The sequence below is a fragment of the Malaya genurostris genome, chromosome 3 (genome assembly GCF_030247185.1).
Source record: "Malaya genurostris strain Urasoe2022 chromosome 3, Malgen_1.1, whole genome shotgun sequence".
NCBI lineage: Eukaryota > Metazoa > Arthropoda > Insecta > Diptera > Culicidae > Malaya > Malaya genurostris.
Genome location: NC_080572.1, coordinates 45,686,953 through 45,706,747, shown reverse-complemented (window position 1 = coordinate 45,706,747; position 19,795 = coordinate 45,686,953). Strand labels below are relative to the sequence as shown.

The following is a 19,795-nucleotide window of genomic DNA, read 5'->3' as shown; positions in this document are numbered from 1 at the left end:
AATGTCCCTGACTCAACTTTATTTTTCGACACATCCATGCAGCGCGAAGTGCGTGGAATCCCGGATCACCTACGCTCGACGGAAATCCCAAAAATATTTTCAAGTAAGTTCAGGCATATTGACTCTGAGAAAATGTTTTACACGGACGGATCGCGAATTGAAGAAGCGACAGGGTTTGGTATGTTCAACAATAATGTTTCGGCCTCATTTAGGCTTCAAGAACCTGCATCTGTTTATATAGCAGAGCTAGCAGCAGTTCATTATAGTTTGAGTGTAATCGTCACATTATCTCCAAACCATTATTTCCTCTTCACAGATAGTCTGAGTGCAATTGAAGCCATTCGCTCAAACATGACTGGCAAGACTGAACCGTTTTTCCTGGGCAAAATAAAACAGTGCCTGAACGACATATTGAACAATAATTATCTAATCACTATAGTCTGGGTCCCGGCTCATTGCTCCATTCCTGGCAATGAAAGAGCCGATATTTTAGCCAAACGTGGTGCTATTGAGGGTGAAATTTATGAGCGACCGATTGCTTTCAACGAATTCTATAGCTCGTCTCGCCAAAGAACACTTGCCAGCTGGCAAGCTTCTTGGGATAGAGATGATCTGGGTCGGTGGATGCACTCAATTATTCCGAATATATCGACAAAGGCATGGTTCAGGGGACTGGATGTGAGTAGGGATTTCATTCGTGTGATGTCCAGACTCATGTCCAATCACTACACGTTAGATGCACATCTCCTTCGAATTGGGCTCTCCGAGACTAATCATTGTGCTTGCGGAGAAGGTTATCGGGATATTGATCATGTCGTTTGGACATGCGTGGAGTATCGTGATGTCAGATCTCAACTAATAAATTCTTTGCGTACCCAAGGTGTAGACTATCCAATATCCCAGTTCGAGACATTCTTGCTTGTCGTGACCTTTCATACATGAAACTTATTTATCATTTCATAAAGAAAATTGGAGTTTCAATTTAATAAAGGCCCCTTTTAAGACTTAGCTCTGATCCCAGCTGCGTCCATGAGTTCAACCAATAGCTAAATTAGAATAAAAATTATGTAATGATACAAACAAACTCGAAACAGTTTATGAAATTATCAACAAAATGTCAAAAAAAACAGCTTATTTTATAATTTATAGAAGGTAATCGTTTGGTTCAAATAATATTTCCGAGTAGATTTCATAATTAATGACGAGTTACCTAAGATGATATTTAAGCTATAAGAGAATATGTTTTAATAAATTCAAAACGTTGTGACTATGTTAGAATTAAATTAGGATAAGAATATTATGTAAAAGTGATGCTACGGCGAAGAAAAACTTATGTAAACTGCCTTAAGAAATAAACGTATTTATGAAAAAATGAACAAATAAGAACTTTTCAGCTGAAATTTTTTTCACAAACAAACCATGCCTCCAGTAAGAGGAGTGCGGTCATATTTCACAATTACCGGAAAACAAGCGCAATGCAACTCGTGCGGAAAAAAGGTTTCATTTTCGGGGAATACGACAAATCTATGGAAGCATCTCAAACTTCATCATAAAATACTTCCAGAAACAAGAATTCAGTGTTCGCCAAGTGAATTGATGCAAGATGTAAGATATTCATTGTTGAATAGTCGATTCCCACCACATCAATTACTATTTAAAAAGCTTGCCAATTTCTACTACTGTTTTTATTCTTTTAGAGTTCAAGCACTTCAAGTAACAGTGAAAGTTCTACGCGGCCTTCCAGTTCTACAAGTTGTAGCCCAACCCCTAGACCTTCAAGTACTTTAAGTTATAACATGAGCTCCAGATCAGCCAGTCCATCATTTGGACAATCAGAAATAATTAGTAGTCGTACATCTACACCGATGCCCATTATCCAACCTAATTTGGACGCAATGTTTGCGAATGAAAAATCTTTCAAAGGTATTGAATTCGATTTTATTTCACATTGTTTGAACTGGCGAGAAGAATTTTTTTTGTTCCAGCGGTAGGTGAGCGAGCCGACTCACTAGAAGATGCTCTTTTGTATATGGTTTGTGTGGACAATTTGAAACTTTCGACTCCTGAGAAACCAGGATTTTTACATTTTGCCAAGGTGGCCGTACCCCTGTGGACTCCGCCTTCCCGTTCAACCCTCACCTCTCGTTTAGAAGTTAAATTCGCCGCGAAATCAGAAATTGTCAGGAACATTTTGTCAAAAATCCCAGCAATTTGTATAACGCTTGATTGTTTTTTTTTTCATAAATACGTTTATTTCTTAAGGCAGTTTACATAAGTTTTTCTTCGCCGTAGCATCACTTTTACATAATATTCTTATCCTAATTTAATTCTAACATAGTCACAACGTTTTGAATTTATTAAAACATTCTCTTATAGCTTAAACATCATCTTAGGTAACTCGTCATTAATTATGAAATCTACTCGGAAATATTATTTGAACCAAACGATTACCTTCTATAAATTATAAAATAAGCTGTTATTTTCAGACATTTTGTTGATAATTTCATAAACTGTTTCGAGTTTGTTTGTATCATTACATAATTTTTATTCTAATTTAGCTATTGGTTGAACTCATGGACGCAGCTGGGATCAGAGCTAAGTCTTAAAAGGGGCCTTTATTAAATTGAAACTCCAATTTTCTTTATGAAATGATAAATAAGTTTCATGTATGAAAGGTCAAACGCTTGATTGTTGGACAGAGCGACACACAACAAGTAGTTACTTGGGAGTCACTGCCCATTTCCAGCTCGAAATGGAAATAAATTCAGTCATGTTGGGCATTGAGCTCTTAACAAGTTCTCACACTTCAGAATATCTAACGGAACAAATTTTAGAACTCTGTGGCAAATGGGGAGTTTCTCCCAATCGAGTCTCGATTTGTGTAACCGACAGTGCCGCAAATATTGTAAAAGCAGCAAGAAATGTATTTGGTGATTCGAAGCATATGCCTTGCTTTGCGCATACTTTAAATCCCTACGCTTTAGGCAACAATAAAAAAAGGGATTGAAACTCCAAACGTGGTTGGGATTCCGGAATTGTTAGCAAAAGTGAAGTCCATTGTAACGCTTTCCCATACAAGTTAGAATTTTGCTAACAAACTCAAGGAAATACAAAGAGAAAAAGGAAAGACAGAAGGAACTATGCTTCGTTTGAGTCAAGACGTCATAACAAGGTGGGGATCGACGTACGAAACGTGCGAAAAATTTTTGGCAATGGAAGAAATAATTTCTGTGGCCGCAACGAAATTTCCAGAAGTTAAAATGCTTTCTGGCTTAGAACTACAAACTTTGAAGTTCCTTCGCGATATCATTCGCCCATTCTATCTTGCAACCAAAGAAGTGTCAGAAGAAAAGAATACAACTCTTAGTAAGGTCATTCCCATTGTTCGAATGATTTCTGATGTACGTATAAATAAAAATCCTGTAAAAGCATATAATATAGAATAATCTAATTCGTAATGTATTCCAGAAATTACAAAACACCGACCTCCCTTATATACCTAACACAACAGGTGAGGAGACGAAAAACATAGCTGGTATACGCTCGAATTTGAAGGCTTTTCTAGTTGCTGAAATGAATCGGCGATTCGGCGATTTAGAGGAAAAAAAAAGCCGTGCGCTTTAGCTACACTACTGGATCCCAGGTTTATGAGGTTGCATTTTCAAAGTGCTTTGGCTTCTTCGAATGCGCAACTATTGATTCAGGCCGAACTTGTAAAAATTCTAAAACAAGAAGCCAACAAGGCTGCGGTTTTGGAGACGTCGAGTTCATCCCTTAGTGGAGATGAGACGGAATCAGCGACCGATGAAAATCTACGGAGCTCGCATGATACGATTTGGAGTAATCGGCATCCGGTCGACGACTTTTCAAGCGAGGCTCGCTTGAAGGCTTTTTTTAATAGAAATCCGGTACAAAGAACTTGCAACCCTCTGCAAATATGGGAATCGATTTGTCATCAGTTCCCTCATTTGTATCAATTAGCAAAAATATTTCTTGCGACATTGGGGACCTCAGTACCATCCGAACGCCTATTTCCATTAGCCGGTAGGATAATGTGCGACGAAAGTTGTCGTCTGACGTCTGAACACTTTCAACAACGAGTGTTCTTATCAAGTTTGGATACCGACTTTTGGTTTTTATAAAAGAAGCAGTCTTAGTTCCTCAAGTAGTGAGATGATACCGTTTTTAATAACTTCGCCAACGCAAACTTGTTTAATAAAACTTAGCTATAGCTTGTTAGTAAGGTATTTTCACGAGCAATAGAAATGTAAAAATAAAACATGCTCTTGATCAAATGCAAAAGATGTTTTTAAATAACCGCAATTATCAGTAACTCCAAAAGTGAATAAAGGATCTCAAAACCAAACCAAACCGGTGCAGCTTGTATTTTCGATCGATACCGATACCGATACTAAGTATCGATACTTTTTCCTATAGTATCGATACCGATACCTGAAAAGACAAAACGGTATCGCGATACCAAGTATCGATACATTATCTCTCGATACCCATCCCTAACAGTTAGTCATACCCTTTGTACTCTATTTACATACCTTATTGAAATCCACCTCCACTTCATTATTTGAATGAATTTCATCAAAATTTTCAACTGGTTCGGAAACTGTAGATCTATCTACAGGCTTGACGTCAACAATCGTCGCATTGACTAAACCCTGTGAAGTAAGAAAAATAACAGCAATAATGTATAATATTTAATCAAAAGCTTAATGATAACTTACATTCCGTAAGTATTAATTTTTCACCAAGGACCACAATTCACTTGCCTCAATTGTTGGCTTCAGTCCACTGCTGATGGCTTCGATGAAATTGTTTTCACTCAAAGTGACTAAGTGAGCCGTTTCAAGTCCGGCACCTGTACTTAAATGGATTATAAAAAATTAGTTGTTTTAGTTTAATTGTAGTTTGTGTGTGGTTACGGTACCTTTAAAAATATCCAGGCAGGTCACAGGAGCTCCAGTGATTTTCTTCACACTAGTGACAGATATAAAAATCATAAGGCGACCCAATGAAATTTATACGCATGTTCGTTCGGTACCTTATTTTTCGGTTATGGAAATCATTCAAATGGAATGAAATTTAAATGGTTCTTATTAAAAAATATTTCTGTATTTATTTAAAGCATCATAAGGCAAATTTTATGAATATCAGCAGTCAATTTACCTGAGTGTATGCACTCTACTGGAAACAATCTGAACTACTATACCGTGATCACGCTTTTAGTCAATCCCAGTATGAGCAAAAGCTTGAATAGGTTTTCGGAACCTGATACAAGATGTCCGGATCACAAGCGAGCTTTACTCTGCAAAGTGCAGCAACCGAAGCTGTCAAATCGTATATTACCGCAGGGCCCATGTTGTCGTTCTCTCTTTTTCTATCCAGCAGTTTGTTTACACGGGTTTTCCGTTCACTCTCTGGTTACCCAATCCGGCGAATGCGGGCTGGTACACAAACCCATGCTACAGTTGCCAGTGGGTGATGTGTTGGTAAGATCCCGTCGTAAGTATGAATCATACGCTGGGTCGCGTGCAGCGCATACTGGCTGGAATGATGTTTGTTCTCGGTACCTCACTGAACAGCATGCACATGGGCTACCAGTAGAAAAAATGCTGCACAACAGATCTGCTTCGCCGCATGGAGGTGTGTGCGTGAGATTGCTGGATCGCTAGCAAATCCTACGCGTGTGAGATGCGAGAGAACCAGTCCGAAAAACCTCACCAAAGTAAAAAAAAAAAACAGACAACCATCGTCACAATCCAGTCTCGGTGCTGGTAGAGTAGTCAGTAGTCCGTTGTACAGAAACCAGTTCGCGCGATATTCCGCTTAGCTGCTGCAATCAGGTTTCGGTGTGTCAGTGCTTTTCTGATCGTTTGTGCTTGCTGTCAAGTGCGTTTTTCTGGTGTGCGGTCGAATCATTCTTTGCATGAGATATCCTTTTCGCGGTGGACACAACCGTAACTGTTACGAAGCGGATTCACCCGCGGAGCTCAACGGTAGCTGATTTGTTCCTCCGGGGACATTTCTGGCCACTCGGTGAGTCCCATCGGTCCGCTAGGTGGTAGGAATTTGCGTGTTTTAGGTGCAGTTGTTTGTGGATTTTTTCGCTTGCAACCCAACCAGTGTCAATGTGCTGTGTCCTGGAAGGAAAAAAACGAAAGAAAACAAATAAAACACTGATAAGTACCACATTTGTTTGCGTGCGGGTTGATCATTTAAAATAAAATTTACATGCAGAATAATTGAAGTATGTAGAAATCGAATGAAATTGCTTCCTGAGACGACGATCATAGGGAAGTGAACTCTTGCAACTTCAGAGCAGTCCGCGTGAGAGAGAGAGAGAGAGAACGGGGCGAGATCGGGAAGCTGGAATAAAGAAGAAAGATTTGCACTCTCGTTTTTCAACGCCTGCCCGTTTGTTTGCTGGCACAGCACGCAAGGAAGAATATTTTCGTCGTCATGCTTGCGTAGATCGGTGTAAGTGCGTACCGCTGCATGTGTGCGAGTTGGTCTTGAATGAAAACATTCGTCGGCGCGATTGGAAAAGAATCACGATTCCCGGTCAGGAGCAGAAGCAACAGCAGTAGCAGGATATGAAGTGTTACCGTGGAGACGAATGGAAGAATTGTTTTTCTTTCGATGATTGATAGTGTTAATAGTCTTATTGGGAGTGCGCCCGATCAGTGAATCGGTGCCGAATCCAGGTGAATTAAAAAAAACGGTGAAGATTAGTAATACCAAAAATTCTGGGCGAAGAAAATCGATTTGTACGTGGTCTATGTGTTAGTGTAGATTGTTATTTAATCGAGTGCTTGAGCTAGTGATAAGAGGATCGGTCAGTGATAAAGGGTTTAATTCATAACTTCAGTGTCAGTGAGAAGAGTTCATACCAAAATGTGCGACAGTGAGTGTGTTGTCAGCTCTCCAGGTGCCAACGGCACTAACAATAATGTTAACAACACAAACAACAGTGGCACCGGTTGCTCCACTAACGGTCTGCTGGTGGAGGCCATCAATCCTGCGATTCATATGGCAACTTCGCTGTCAGCGCCCTCGATGCACCCGCAGCCCACTCACCAGCAGCAGAATGAATACATATCTCCCCAGGAGCTTGCCAGGGAAAACCATTGGTTGAGGGAAAAGTTGAAGGAGATCACCAGCGATCGGGATCGGTTACTGTGTGAAGTGGCGAATCTGCGATTGGAGCTGGATATGGCGGAACTCAAGAGACTTCCGGAAGACAGGTGCGTGTTTGGTTTCGATGGGTCAACGACTGTTCCAGGGTAATGGGAAGATTCGTCTCGAATGTCGGCAAAAGATTCGCCATTATGAAAATGTTCAGTCATTGAAAAACTACCTTGTTAACTGTTCTTAAGCATCCATTACTGGCCTAGTACCCGGAGTTGTTAGTTGCATGGGTCGGCTACAGGTTGCAGACGCCGGGAAATAGAAAATATGCTTCGACCACCCTAGTCAAATATCTAACAACAAAAATGCAATTTGGCTTCAGTTCAGCATTTAACTTTGGCACCTTGCCTGACTCAGTCGAACCAAGAAATCGGCCGAGACAACAGAATTGAGAAAAACCAAAGTGTTGAAAACAATGAGACGTTTTCGAGATGAACAAAACTAACGAACAAATCGACGTAAACATTTCAGAAGAGTCTTAAAGCCAATGACAGATTCTCTTTTTTACTTTCTCTTTTGATTGTATTTCCGCTAATATACAACTGTTAGAGATGATCGGGTTAGCAAATTCTTAAATCAGAATCCGACTCGATCGAAAATAAAATACTTCTACCCGAACCCGAGAAGAGAAGTAAACAAAGAGAATTTTTCATTGGTTTATGTGAGCTGTGATATATAATGATTTCGAAAGGTGTCGCATTCGACTTTGGTTACAAGAAATTGATGCTTTGCTTAGAGGGCCAATGTATCTCGATCTTGAGCAGGTCCATGGAATTCAATTGAATAAATCGAATAATATCATATACACTCAATTCTTATTAAAGCGCGATGCACTCTAATTCGCAGTCGACAACAACGAATCAGGTATACGTCAATATACGAAGTATAACAGACCTAATAATACAGATACGTATTTTATATGTTAATTACATCCTTTCTGCAATGACGTCTGCAATGTTCCCTTGGTTGCGGTTTAAGAAAGAAGTGGAGTTATTTTTGAAAATCTTTAACCCCCGACTGTGTCTAATATTTTGAGGAATTGGGAATTTGTCTTATGATTTTTATATTATTGGTTCTGAGTTCATGTGCGTTTCTGATTCCCTAGGTGCTTTCACCACGTTCCTATAGGTGCTACCGACGATTTCGTACCTATCGGAATGCCGCTGTACTGGGAGATTGCCTCTTTTCGCCGGCATAGAACGGTTCCTGTTTGTGTAACCTTTGGTCAGCTTCGAAGATATCCATGTCAATCGCTGGTCACCTACGAGGAACAGACCATACGTCAATATTGAAACTGGTGTAATCAGGGTTGCCACATATAGAGATCTGGTGTAATCAGGGTTGCCACATATATAGATTAATCTGTATTTTACAGGTTTTTCAGAAAAATTTGTGACCAAGATTCTGTATATGCAGATTACTGATTTTTAGCCAGAAATACAGATTTGTGATAGTGTGGAATAAAAATTGAAAAAAGTTAAAATAAATATAATAATGGAACTGTTGTTTTCTCGAAGTGAAACCATTATTCTGATTTTGTGTTAATTCTAAAAAGAGGGTAAATCTGCTAGTTAAGTTTTTTCTATGCTCACTTTTTCTTGCAAAGCGTCATTTCATATGCTTTCGAAAATTTCTTCTGATAAGATGGAACGCTTATAGCTTCGTTCATAACGAAAGGTAGTAAAATAGGAAGATTGCCAATTCTATTATACCTAATAAACGAAAATGAAAATAATCTGAATAACCTCTCTTACTTTCAGATTGGATTCTGAAAATTTTTCATCAAATCAGTACAAAAATCACTGCCAGCGTTTTCCAACCACACCATCATTAAATTCAGACCCAGAAAAGTTTTAGTTTTTTTTTAATTTGGGTTCTAATGACTTTTTCATTTCGTTGTGCTTCAATTTCTTATAACATTCATTTACAGATTTTCAATACAGGTTTTTGTTCTCCTGATAAAGATTTACAGATTTTTCTTCAGATAAATGCAGATTTAAAAGTGGTAACTTTGGGTGTAATCTAAAAACAAATTGATTTTTGAAAAAAATCGACTTTGGGACTTGAAAGATTTGAGACCGCGTAACTTTGGATATCCGCGTAGAAAAAAAACGCAAAACTAAAAACAAAAATTTTTGTTGCCAAATATCTGTAATAATCTGAAAAAAGAAATTTTGGAAAAAAAAACAAAAATTTTCCTAGTGTGAGAGAGTTGACTTAAAAAAAATACAGGTGTGTAATGTCAGAGACATAACTGGATGTCGTGAATACGAAAAAAAACGGACACTTTTACTTTATACTTCCGAATATAAATTTGTTGATCGATAGGCTACAGTACAGCTTAGTTACATTAAACATTCTGACACACAAATATTACGAAATAACCAGTATAGTTTCATACGATAAAATAATGGTGGTTCTGAAAAGAACCTTTTATGAAGGCGTTCGTGATGGAGAGTGATGAGTTTAGTTCAAATTCCAATGGATACCGCTGATTTCCGTCTTCTATTTCCAGGATGACCTGTTGTCCGTGAATGCGAAACTGATATGTGTTCTGTTGGAGTCTCCTGCTTCTCCCGTTTGCGGTAACAAGCTTTGTATTTCGCTTGGAGATTCCTCGATCGCACCATAATGAACACGATGACAACGACAGCCAAATTCGAAATGAATGGCTTCTGAGCCGGTGCTATGCATTTTATATAGCAATTCTGCAGAAAGTTTACTACAAACTACAACTGGTTGAAAAATGGGCCGTATACTGTATAGTGAATTAAAATTTCGCATAATTCTTTGGGTATAAAATTATGGTTCTAAATTGCACCTTAGAGAATTTTGATGTCGATTATTTCATTTCGAATTTCAATATTTTAGTAAAAGATACTATCAAAATGCTACTATGCGGGATGATTTTCTGGCATCCCAGAAGAGCCAAATTGTATAATTTTCTAAGATATTAAACACTGATTGGATATAAACGATTTTAAACACTTGCGAATTTAGAACTGTGAAAATTGCAAAAACCTGATCAAATTATCTTAGATTTGCACTACACTGATAATTTTAATTTTCGATTCTCAAAGAAGCAATCTTTATAGTTCTTTAGGTAACATTTAGAGCCATTAGAAGGGCTGATTTTGCATAATGTTCCACATTGTTCGTTTTCTGTTGTATTTTGCTCCAATGCAAACGACCACCAACAGGATGATGTAATCGATCTTCTTCGAAGGAAAATGGCTCTGCGACCTGAGTGTTTGAGTTTTTGTAAAACGCTGAAGGTCTGCTCTTATTACTAGCGACTGCTCCACCTGACGACTGAAGTCCAAATGAGAGCATGACCTGAGCGTTTGAGGTTTTTAACCACGCAGAAGGTGCACTCTCCGAAGCAGCGATGCCAGATCGTGCGCGCTGAATTTCAGTATTCCATCTAGTGTCGGGGCGGTGGTAGAGGAAACAAAATCAGTATAAATTCGTATATCTTATTTTACATTGATTACATGTTTTTCAAATCAATTATTGTGTTATTAGTGTAAGGGCGAGTTTTTGGCGTTCAAAAGAAATTTTATTATCATATTTAACACGAAAAATTGTATTAAAAATTAGCATAAATACAATTTTGGTGTAAATTTTTCTTTCGTTGTCTGACACAGTTTTCAGTGTTAATTACATAATTAATAGAATCTGCAAGAATCTGTCGAGAGGAGAGAACAACTGATGGCAAATAAGACGCATGTGTGTATTGAATGTGCAGAATGCACTAAGTTTGTACATGTACTACAAATTTTAGGTGCGTTCTGAATGTTCAACAGTTAATAAGTTCAACTTACGCAGGTTTTCAATGATTTAACCCACTGACATTTGTCGACCGGATTCGGTCCGATTGTCGAACCGATGGATCACGTTCCTCTGACATCATATGATAAAGCAGGAAAAACTTTCTGTAATATTACTCATATTGGTAAAAATATACGACTTTTTGTAAAAATCTGTATTTTTCAGTATTTTTCTCAAAATCCGTATAAAATTTAGTAAATTTTTCCAATGTACTTGAAAATCAGTAAAATACTGAAAAATTCGTATATCTGGTAACCCTGCTCCGAAGCTGCTGGTTGATTCCCACGACGGCCGCTTCCATCCAACGCACAAGAAGAAATGATCGATTTTCGACCACGGTTCCCCTTTTATACGCAGTAAGTCGAAGATATGTGCCTGACTACCTCAAAATCGTCGTCCTTGCGCGAAAAATCCAAGCGAAAGTGAAGAGTTTTCCGAGTTGTTTTCAAATTTTGAGAAAACTTAATTTTTGAGTTGTTTGAGGTTATCTCACACTGTTTAAATCTTTATCCAAATTTATTCAAATAGTGAAAGAATTATGTTGCTGCCATTAATACAAGTCGAGATATTCACGATTAAGTTCTGCCCATTCTTCCATATGGCTAATTTTGAAAAGGCACCCGTCGTATTCACGACAATATTTTCGGAATAACAACAGATCTCGACGTTTCATGCATGTCTAAGACAAAACGAGAAAATCACGTAAAAAAACGCGCTACTACGGAAATCCGCATAAAAAAACCCACATAAAGAAACCACGTAAAAAATACCTCAATGTACTTTTCTATAGAGAAAGACAGAATAAGTGTTAGTTCTGTCCATGCAATTCAACCCTGATTCCGACTGTTTTGCACCATTACGGACCGGAACCGGACCTTGTCAGTTTTCCGGTTTTCAGATAGCATAGAATGCCTGCCTCTCGCGGTCTCACCTGGCACCCGGTTTCACAGCATTTGCCGAGCAAGCAGCAGCACTGCAGAGCGCGATTGCAAAAGCTGACAAACTGGAATAGATAATTTCACCGTGGTAACTTTTGGTCTCGGAGTATCTGCTCTTTCGGTCGACGGTGATGAAGATACAAATCGAAATCGATTCAATTGGCCACTGAACGATGGCAGTCGGGATGATGGTTACATCGTTATGCATGCAGCCTCGGTGCGGTTTAGGATTTGAAGTGGTCTTCGCTTAGCAGATTAAGGCTGCTCTCCAACAAATCGTTATGCTTACTTTCCGCGATTGAATAAGTGGAAAAATGCCCCCCCCCCCCCCCCCCCCCCTCCTTGGAGTGGCATCCAGTAGTGCAATTGATTTTCCATTTTTATTTAATTTCAATTGGACTTTCATGCCTAATGGTTTCGATTGAATCATCTTTCGTCTGATGAGGGGAATAATGATGATGAAGCACACCGGTTGGCAGAGATAAGCATCGATTATCGGCCATTCCACTGCTGCCAGGGTCCCAGAAGGGCACCGTCAATTCGTCTTAATTTTCCGGACCAATCAACCCGGAACTAGAAATTTTCCGAATCCCCGTCGCTAACGTCGTCTCGGACGGTGGTGAGATGGCGTACCGATTGGGAACGACAGTCCAAACAGTGAAAAACCGCCGTCGATGATGCAAAAGACGCCCATTGATTGATGCCGTTCATTAGCGGTTTACAATGTCTTGCGTGCCGGTATTTACATACAAGTTAGTTACGTCAACGGCTGAGGCTGGCTGCCGTGTGTCGAGCGTTTTGTTGAATTAGAGTGCACTGTGAAAATGTTTTCCGAATCCGAAAGTCGAAATACAACGGGTGGAATAAACATTTTCGGAGCAGTAATCGAACAATTTATTTTTTTAACGGGGTGATTTTAACTCTGCTTGGATGTTGTAAAGTAGCACCTTAGAAGTGGTTATCTGTTACAATTTAAACAAACTTGATACAAGACGAGTAGTTGGTACATTGTTATTCGATCAAGTTGTTTTTTTCCAACGGTGCTTTTTTGTTCTTTTCAGTTTACATTTGCGCGAACGCGAATCATCCTATGGCAAAGTTAATCGATTTTGTTTAGTAGCTTTTCTAACAATAATAATTCATTCTTCATGTCTTCCCGATAGGAGTATTCTCATAGCGATCACATGTGCGTGTTTGCGTTTGTAGCACACTTGCTCGATTTGGCCTTGGCAATGTTTGCATTTGTACTCAAGCTGCTTCGGTTTTTTTTTCTCTGTTTTTGAAACACATTCATATTTTGGAACCATCAGAACCGAAGCTTTGCCAAATGACTATGTTAATCAGTTTCGTTTGCTGCTGCTATCGGCGATGGTATTGAGATTTTTACGCGGAAGTTGAGTCGAAAATTTCAGAACCAAAGTGCGTGGGAACGAAAAGATATATGGTTTTCGATTTCCCAAATACTGTCCACTTTGGAATGGACTCCGTTTCGATCGCATAAAAACAAACGACCAGGTTTAGCACAATTCCTAACGTGAGGGCCATCGTAACTCCTGGGGCGACTGGTAGCAGACGATGATAAACGTGCGGAGATTTGGATTTGAGATGAAAGATCTGCTTCGTAACAGATGATGGTGGGTAGATAATGACACTCATTTGGTTCGGGTTGGGCAAAAAAAATGATAAACAGCTTCTTTTCCTTCGTGAAGTTTTGTTTTGCTGTAAAAATGCAACATTTAAAGATGACTTTCAAATCAGACTTCGATAACGGAGTTATCTTGATTTAGCCATCTTCGAGAAAACTGAGTGACAATCAGTTTTTGCAATGACTGAGTAGAAACATATATTGGAGAAGCCTAATGAATGAGAAACTCACAGAAAAGATGCTTTTTTGGAAAAAAACACTCAGAGACAGGACTCGAACCTGCGTTCTTATGCATTCCGTGAATACGCGCTACCATTTCGCCACCCTAAGCCTTGTGATAGACACAGCTCTAACACACGACTAGGTATGCTTAACAACTAATTACAGGGTTGTTACGGTCGCGCGGTTTTCACGGATTTCGCGATTTTTGCGGATTTGGCGCGGTTTCTGCTAAGATTTTGATGCTATGGCGCCAATTCTTTGCAAATTTTTGAAGCTTGTGAAAATTTATGAAACCCTGAAAAATCAAAGATGGGCGAACGTTTCAGCATTTGCTCGAGATGGCCGAATTTTCACCTTGATAAAACTAAAATTTACTAGAAGACGGTTCTAGCCAATGTTTTCTTCAGTGGACAAAATTTCGATTTTATGCTTTTCGATTTCGAGTGATACAAGTTGCTATTTCAACATTTGCACTCAAGGATATTGATGTCAGATGGAAGATATAGTCTCAGTGATAATACATTCAATAATGCAAAGAACGTAATAAATGGAATGCGATTCTTCAATAATATGGTAACAAATTTTGTGTATGATAAAAATCGCATTCTTAAAGCAAAATTTACACGACATGCTTACGAAGCGAAGTCTGACAATAAAAGAAACGAAGAAATTCTGGGATTCCATCCGTGGTGATAAGAAAGTGTTCTAATAGTTTGTTGGTTCCACTATCCAACATTTTCAATTGTTCTTTGCGTTCTGAAAATTTTCCTGAAATACGGAAGAAATCCTACGTGAACAAGGGTATAGTATCCAACTACCGTGGATTTGTTGCTTTGTGCGCTGTATCGAAGCTGTTTGAAATTATAGTTCTGGATTTTATAACACATAGTTGCTCTGACTACATATCAGAGACTCAGCTTGGATCCATGCCAAAGCTTTCAACTTCCCCTGCTGCGTTCGACGAAATCTATCATCACATAACGATCTCCAAGTTAAGTAGACTGGGATTAAACGGATCATTTTTTAATTGGCTTCGATCATATCTAACTGGTAATGAAATGATAGTGAAAATAGGAGCCTGTACAACCTCACCATGTGATGTTACATCTGGAGTTCCTCAAGGAAGTCACCTTGGACCGTTCATAATTTTATTGTATCTCAACGATCTAAATTTTTCGATCAAGTGTATGGAACTATCGTTCGCCGATGACTTTCGTATGTTATATTTCAAAATGGTTTAAATGCCACTAAAAGCTCCGTCGTCTCTTTTTGTAGAAAAAAGTCTGTATTCGAGTTCGACTATAATATGCCACAAACTGTTCTCGAACGCGCATTGTCTGTCAAGGACCTGGTGTTCTGGAAACCAAGTTAAATTTTAAAGAGCACATAGAGCTTTCAATTGTTACAATTTGACATTCGACGTCGTAGTTTTCCTATTTTTTTCTTCGGATTCCCTATATTAGAAATAATTATGGATATAACGAGCCCATTGCTAGCATGTGCCGCATATTTAACAAATGTTTCAATTCTTTCGACTTTCATTTATCACGTAATGTTATCAAGAAATCGTTTCTTATGTGACTGTCTTATTAGATTTAGTTACTATAGAAGCACTAGATTTAAGGAAATGTATCATTTGGATGATTTTGATCTATTGATGCAAAAGATGCGGAGGTTTTATGCCTGCTGGAGAACAAGTTTGACAGAAAATAATTCCAGTGGACTTTTCCCTGATCCAAATAAAAGAATAAAAGAGGAGGAGGAAAAGAAAGACATTCAGAGTAAAATCTGACAACAGAAGAAGGCGCTATTATAATTGAAGCTGAAATTAAAAAGAGTGAATCAGATCATCCTGATGTGGTCTACCTTAAAAGTCTTCTTGCCAAGAAGGAAATGTTTGCCGAGCAAAAAGATGTCGAAGCAAAAAAAATCTTCGATGAAATCTGTTTAACTTCTTTCAAAGTCACAATTGTAAGCATTTTTATTTTTACTGTAACATTTTCCGTACATCAGAGAATATTAATTAAGGATCGAGAGTAAACCAAGTTAACTTGTGTTGGTAATTTGTGTATTACGTACATTTTATTCAGTACGTATGTCATAGTTTGATAGCGCCGGAATTTGTTTTTACGCACATATTGTTGACATTACTCATACGCTTGCAAAAAGTCCTTAACTAAGGGCATCGAAAAAGGTGGAGAATAAAAATGAAATCGTTCATGGGGTTTCTCGAAGTGACGTGCTGTATGCGGAGTTATTTATTGTGTTCATATGACAAACTTATGCAGATTTTTAAATTATATTTAAGTGATTTTTCAAGTACTGCTTAAAGTATCACCTGCATAAACATAGTTGTCTAACGCTTCACTCGAATATCGCACGTTTTAGTTTTCAACTTCGCGCGTATCAGTTTTCGACTTCGCGCGGATTTCGCATGTTTTGATTTTGAAATTTTTCGTAACAACCCTGTAATTAGAAACAAATTAATTCACTGTATTCATGATAAGTTTCTATAAATAAGTGGGTAATATATCATAGCGAAAAACAATTCCATTCCAATCTATCAATTTCAAAAATTTATCAAACAAGAATTAGTCTAAATAGTTTCAATGTTTCATTAGAAATTCATATCATGTCTATATTCCAAATTCAATTCATACAAAGTACAGAAAAAAAATCAGGTCCTGGTTGAGAATCCAGATGGTCAGAATGATTTTACAGAATCGAGTCCAAAATCTTGTTCAGAATACCAAGAGAGAATGGCAAGTAGATCCAGAATTCAGATTAATGTTCGGAATTCAGACCCGGAATCTAGGCCTGGGAGCAGAACTCATGTCCAAAACTCACGAAAACCTATATATTCAGCTCGCATTCACATCGCATCCAAGTCAGTCGATATAACAAAACCGCTTACGTTCGAGACGGAAGAATCCAAGTACAGTATTGTGTAGTGAACAATAGAACGAGCTCGAAATGAGTGAACCAAACGAACAAAAGCTACCGCCGACACGAAAGAATACAATTGTTGTTGACTTAAGGCAGTGCAAAATTCGACCTTCGATACGTGAACTTGAAGGTTTGCTTAAGGAACAGATGCATCTTGACATTAAACGTGTGTCTTTACTGCAATGCAATAAGACGAATAATGTTGTTTATATCCAGTTCTATAAAGAGTTGGATGCAATTCAATTCGCTAAAGACAATAATAATGTGCACTATGTGGAGCACGAGAACATTAAGTACAACATTCCAGTATATATGGATGATAGTGCTATAGAAGTGCATGTGCATGATCTTCACTCAAGCGTCACCGATTCTTATATTCGCAGAACTATGTCCCAATACGGAGAGGTTCTCTCTATCGAAAAAGAAAAGTGGAAGAACTTTTTCCCCGGTATTCTAAATGGCGTACGTTTGTTATGCATGCGCTTGAAGAGGCCTATACATTCTTATGTGATTTTCGGTCAAGATACAAGAATTCCGTGCAAATCACTTGTTACCTATGACAATCAGATAGCCACATGTCAATATTGCTAAAAAGCTGTTCACTACGGTAAGCCATGTGATAAACCGGACAAGGAGACAACCACACCAAAGGACAACGGTGCTTCCTTCACACCAACCCCAAGCAACCCCAGTACACCTGTGACAGCCACCAACAACAGTGAAGTATCCCCTTCAACGAAACCATCAGTATCCCCTATAGAACAAAGTACACCAGCTGCAGGACAACGAAAATAAAACGGAAATCACACACAACACCGACGATGAAGCAATGGATGATGAGATAAGCCGCGGACGAAGTGACCCCCGATCCTCGTTGGATGGAAATGGAATCTCCCCCTAGAAAAAGGGTGACAACGAGATCCAATAGCAAAAAAAAATTTAAGTAACAAAAATGTAAGCCAATCGGCCACGTAAAGCTTTTACACAAAAAGGCCAGAATAAAAATTTTATTACAAAAAAAAACTATATATTCCTGTAAGAAGTTCAGGTCTATAGCCCACGTCCAAAATGCAGGCCTACAATTCGGATTTTCGCTCAAGAATCCAGGTTCATGTTCTGAAACTAAGTCCAGAATTGAGATGAAGAGTCAAGGTTCAGGATCTGGTTTCAGGTTCAAATACTCTGCCAGGAGCTGATCCGGGGTTATAAACTTATAATTCTGGACCAGAACCAAAGTCCAAGTCCAGGTTGAAAATTAAATTCCAGAATCCAGATGTACACACTAAGATTTGATTCCTTTGTTCGGTGATATTTTTGACGAGAAATTTTGGTAAACTATAGAAATGACCGATATTTCGGCACATCAGTTTTGTTTTACAATAGTTATGCAAATTTTAACCGGACGATCAGTTTTACGTAAATTTTTATTACAAAATTTTGTAAATAGATATACAATTCATACGGTAAATCTGAATAGTCGCCGAGTATAGTGAAGACCATACTGTCCGTATGGTAAAATTATTTTCCAATAACCGTGCTTCTGTGAAAACTGATTGTCGTGAAACTAACTGTCAAACAGTTATTAAAATTTTCAGTAAGTGTCTTTTTATTAACCAAACGAAATAAAATCTTGAAGAGTTTATCGAATGCTAAAGTTTTTATAATATGAGAACCACTGAAAGCTTTTTGTTTACTTGGCTTGGCAGAAAATAATTATGTATCACTTGTCCACTTGCTGCCTACACAAATCGTTCGAGGGTAAATTCCTGGTGGACTCGGCGGATTATGCAGTGTTTTGGAAGGCGATCATAATTCCGGTCAGCCGCAACATTTGACCTTTTTTTCGTGGAATAAACCATAGAAAAACAGGTTCAATCGTTTTTGTTAATTTGTGTTGTTTTTTGTAATCCGAAAATCCAGAATTTCCACCAAAGGGAAACATACAAACAAAAAATTACCAAACAAACAGCTAGATCCGTTTGGTTCATAGTTTACGGTAGTTGTTTGACAGTTCAGCAATTACCTAACTGATTTCCGAACGTTCAGCTGTTGAAAATTCGGTAAAAAATTACCGAATCCTCCAAATTTTTCTAAGTGGGTAGAATTCAGGTTCAGGTAAAAAATCTGTCATGAATTTTGGTCCAGAATCTGAGTCCAATTTCAGAATTTATATTCATAGATCCAGGATTGAGGTCCAGCATCCCATTCCAGAATTCAGATCCAGACTAAGACTTCCGGTCCAAAATCGAAGTTCTAATTTTAGGTTCAGGATTCTGATTCAGCACTCAGATCACAAATTCATAATCAGAGGTTAGGTCAAGTTATTCAATTCAGCTCCAGGTTCTGAGTTCAAATTATAGTACGGAATCCTAGTCTGGAATTCAGATTTTGGTTTAGAAGCCATGTACAGATTTAGAATCCAAATAAAGAATTCTGTATCAGAATGTCAGAATGCAGGTCCAGAAACCAGGTTCGTAATCATGCTTCAAAATTTTGTCTTAGAATCCAAGTCCAGAGTTATGTTTCTGAATCCAGCTCCAGGTTCAGAATCCAAAATCAGGGTCAAGTTCCAGGTTTACGATTCTGGTCCATTCCCAATATCTCTGTCAAATTTTTTGACTCAAACTCTTGTTTGGAATCCTGAATCCAGCTCCAGAATCCTGCTCCAGATTTAGACCCGAAACCTTCACCGAGAGTTCAAGCCAGATTCAGAATTTCTATCAAGATTCTGGTTCAAAACCATGTCCAGATTCAGTATTCAGATCCAGAAACCTTGTTGGATATCCAAAACCAATTCAGAATCCTGGTCTAGGTTTAGAATCTCTGTCAAAAATTTAGGTTCAAGTTGAGAAGTGATGAGTCCTAGGAAACTCAGATCCAGAATCCAATCCTGGCTCACAGCCCAAGTGCAAAATAGGTTCAAAGTTTAGGTTCGGAAACTCTGTCAGAAGCTAAGAAAACAGAATTCTGGCGCAGAATCCGGGTCCAGTATCTAGGTTCAGGTCTCTGT

At 38.4% G+C, this 19,795-nt stretch overlaps 2 protein-coding genes across 2 annotated transcripts in view; both read left to right on the top strand.

Moving 5' to 3' along the window:
- The first annotated feature begins 1,380 nt into the window (after window positions 1-1,380).
- LOC131433785 (zinc finger BED domain-containing protein 6-like) lies at window positions 1,381-4,315 on the top strand. Its single transcript, XM_058600383.1, has 6 exons — window positions 1,381-1,605; window positions 1,698-1,923; window positions 1,986-2,213; window positions 2,676-2,984; window positions 3,124-3,401; window positions 3,469-4,315. The coding sequence occupies exons 1-6, from the start codon at window positions 1,420-1,422 to the stop codon at window positions 3,622-3,624; spliced, it is 1,383 nt and encodes a 460-aa protein (XP_058456366.1). The 5' UTR covers window positions 1,381-1,419; the 3' UTR covers window positions 3,625-4,315.
- Window positions 4,316-5,767: 1,452 nt separating this feature from the next.
- Window positions 5,768-19,795, top strand: part of LOC131435865 (uncharacterized) — a 101,558-nt gene continuing 87,530 nt past the window's right edge. The window contains exon 1 of the mRNA XM_058604110.1: window positions 5,768-7,259. Coding sequence (XP_058460093.1) covers window positions 6,910-7,259 — 350 coding nt within the window. The 5' untranslated portion in view covers window positions 5,768-6,909. The remainder of the gene's footprint in view (window positions 7,260-19,795) is intronic.

Excerpts from the sequence above, each read along its gene's own strand:
- LOC131433785 (XM_058600383.1), top strand. The coding sequence starts at position 1,420 with ATGCCTCCAGTAAGAGGAGTGCGGTCATATTTCACAATTACCGGAAAA. Across the intron at positions 1,606-1,697 it reads CAAGTGAATTGATGCAAGAT|AGTTCAAGCACTTCAAGTAA; the intron begins GTAAGATATTCA and ends TTATTCTTTTAG. Across the intron at positions 1,924-1,985 it reads GAATGAAAAATCTTTCAAAG|CGGTAGGTGAGCGAGCCGAC; the intron begins GTATTGAATTCG and ends TTTTTGTTCCAG.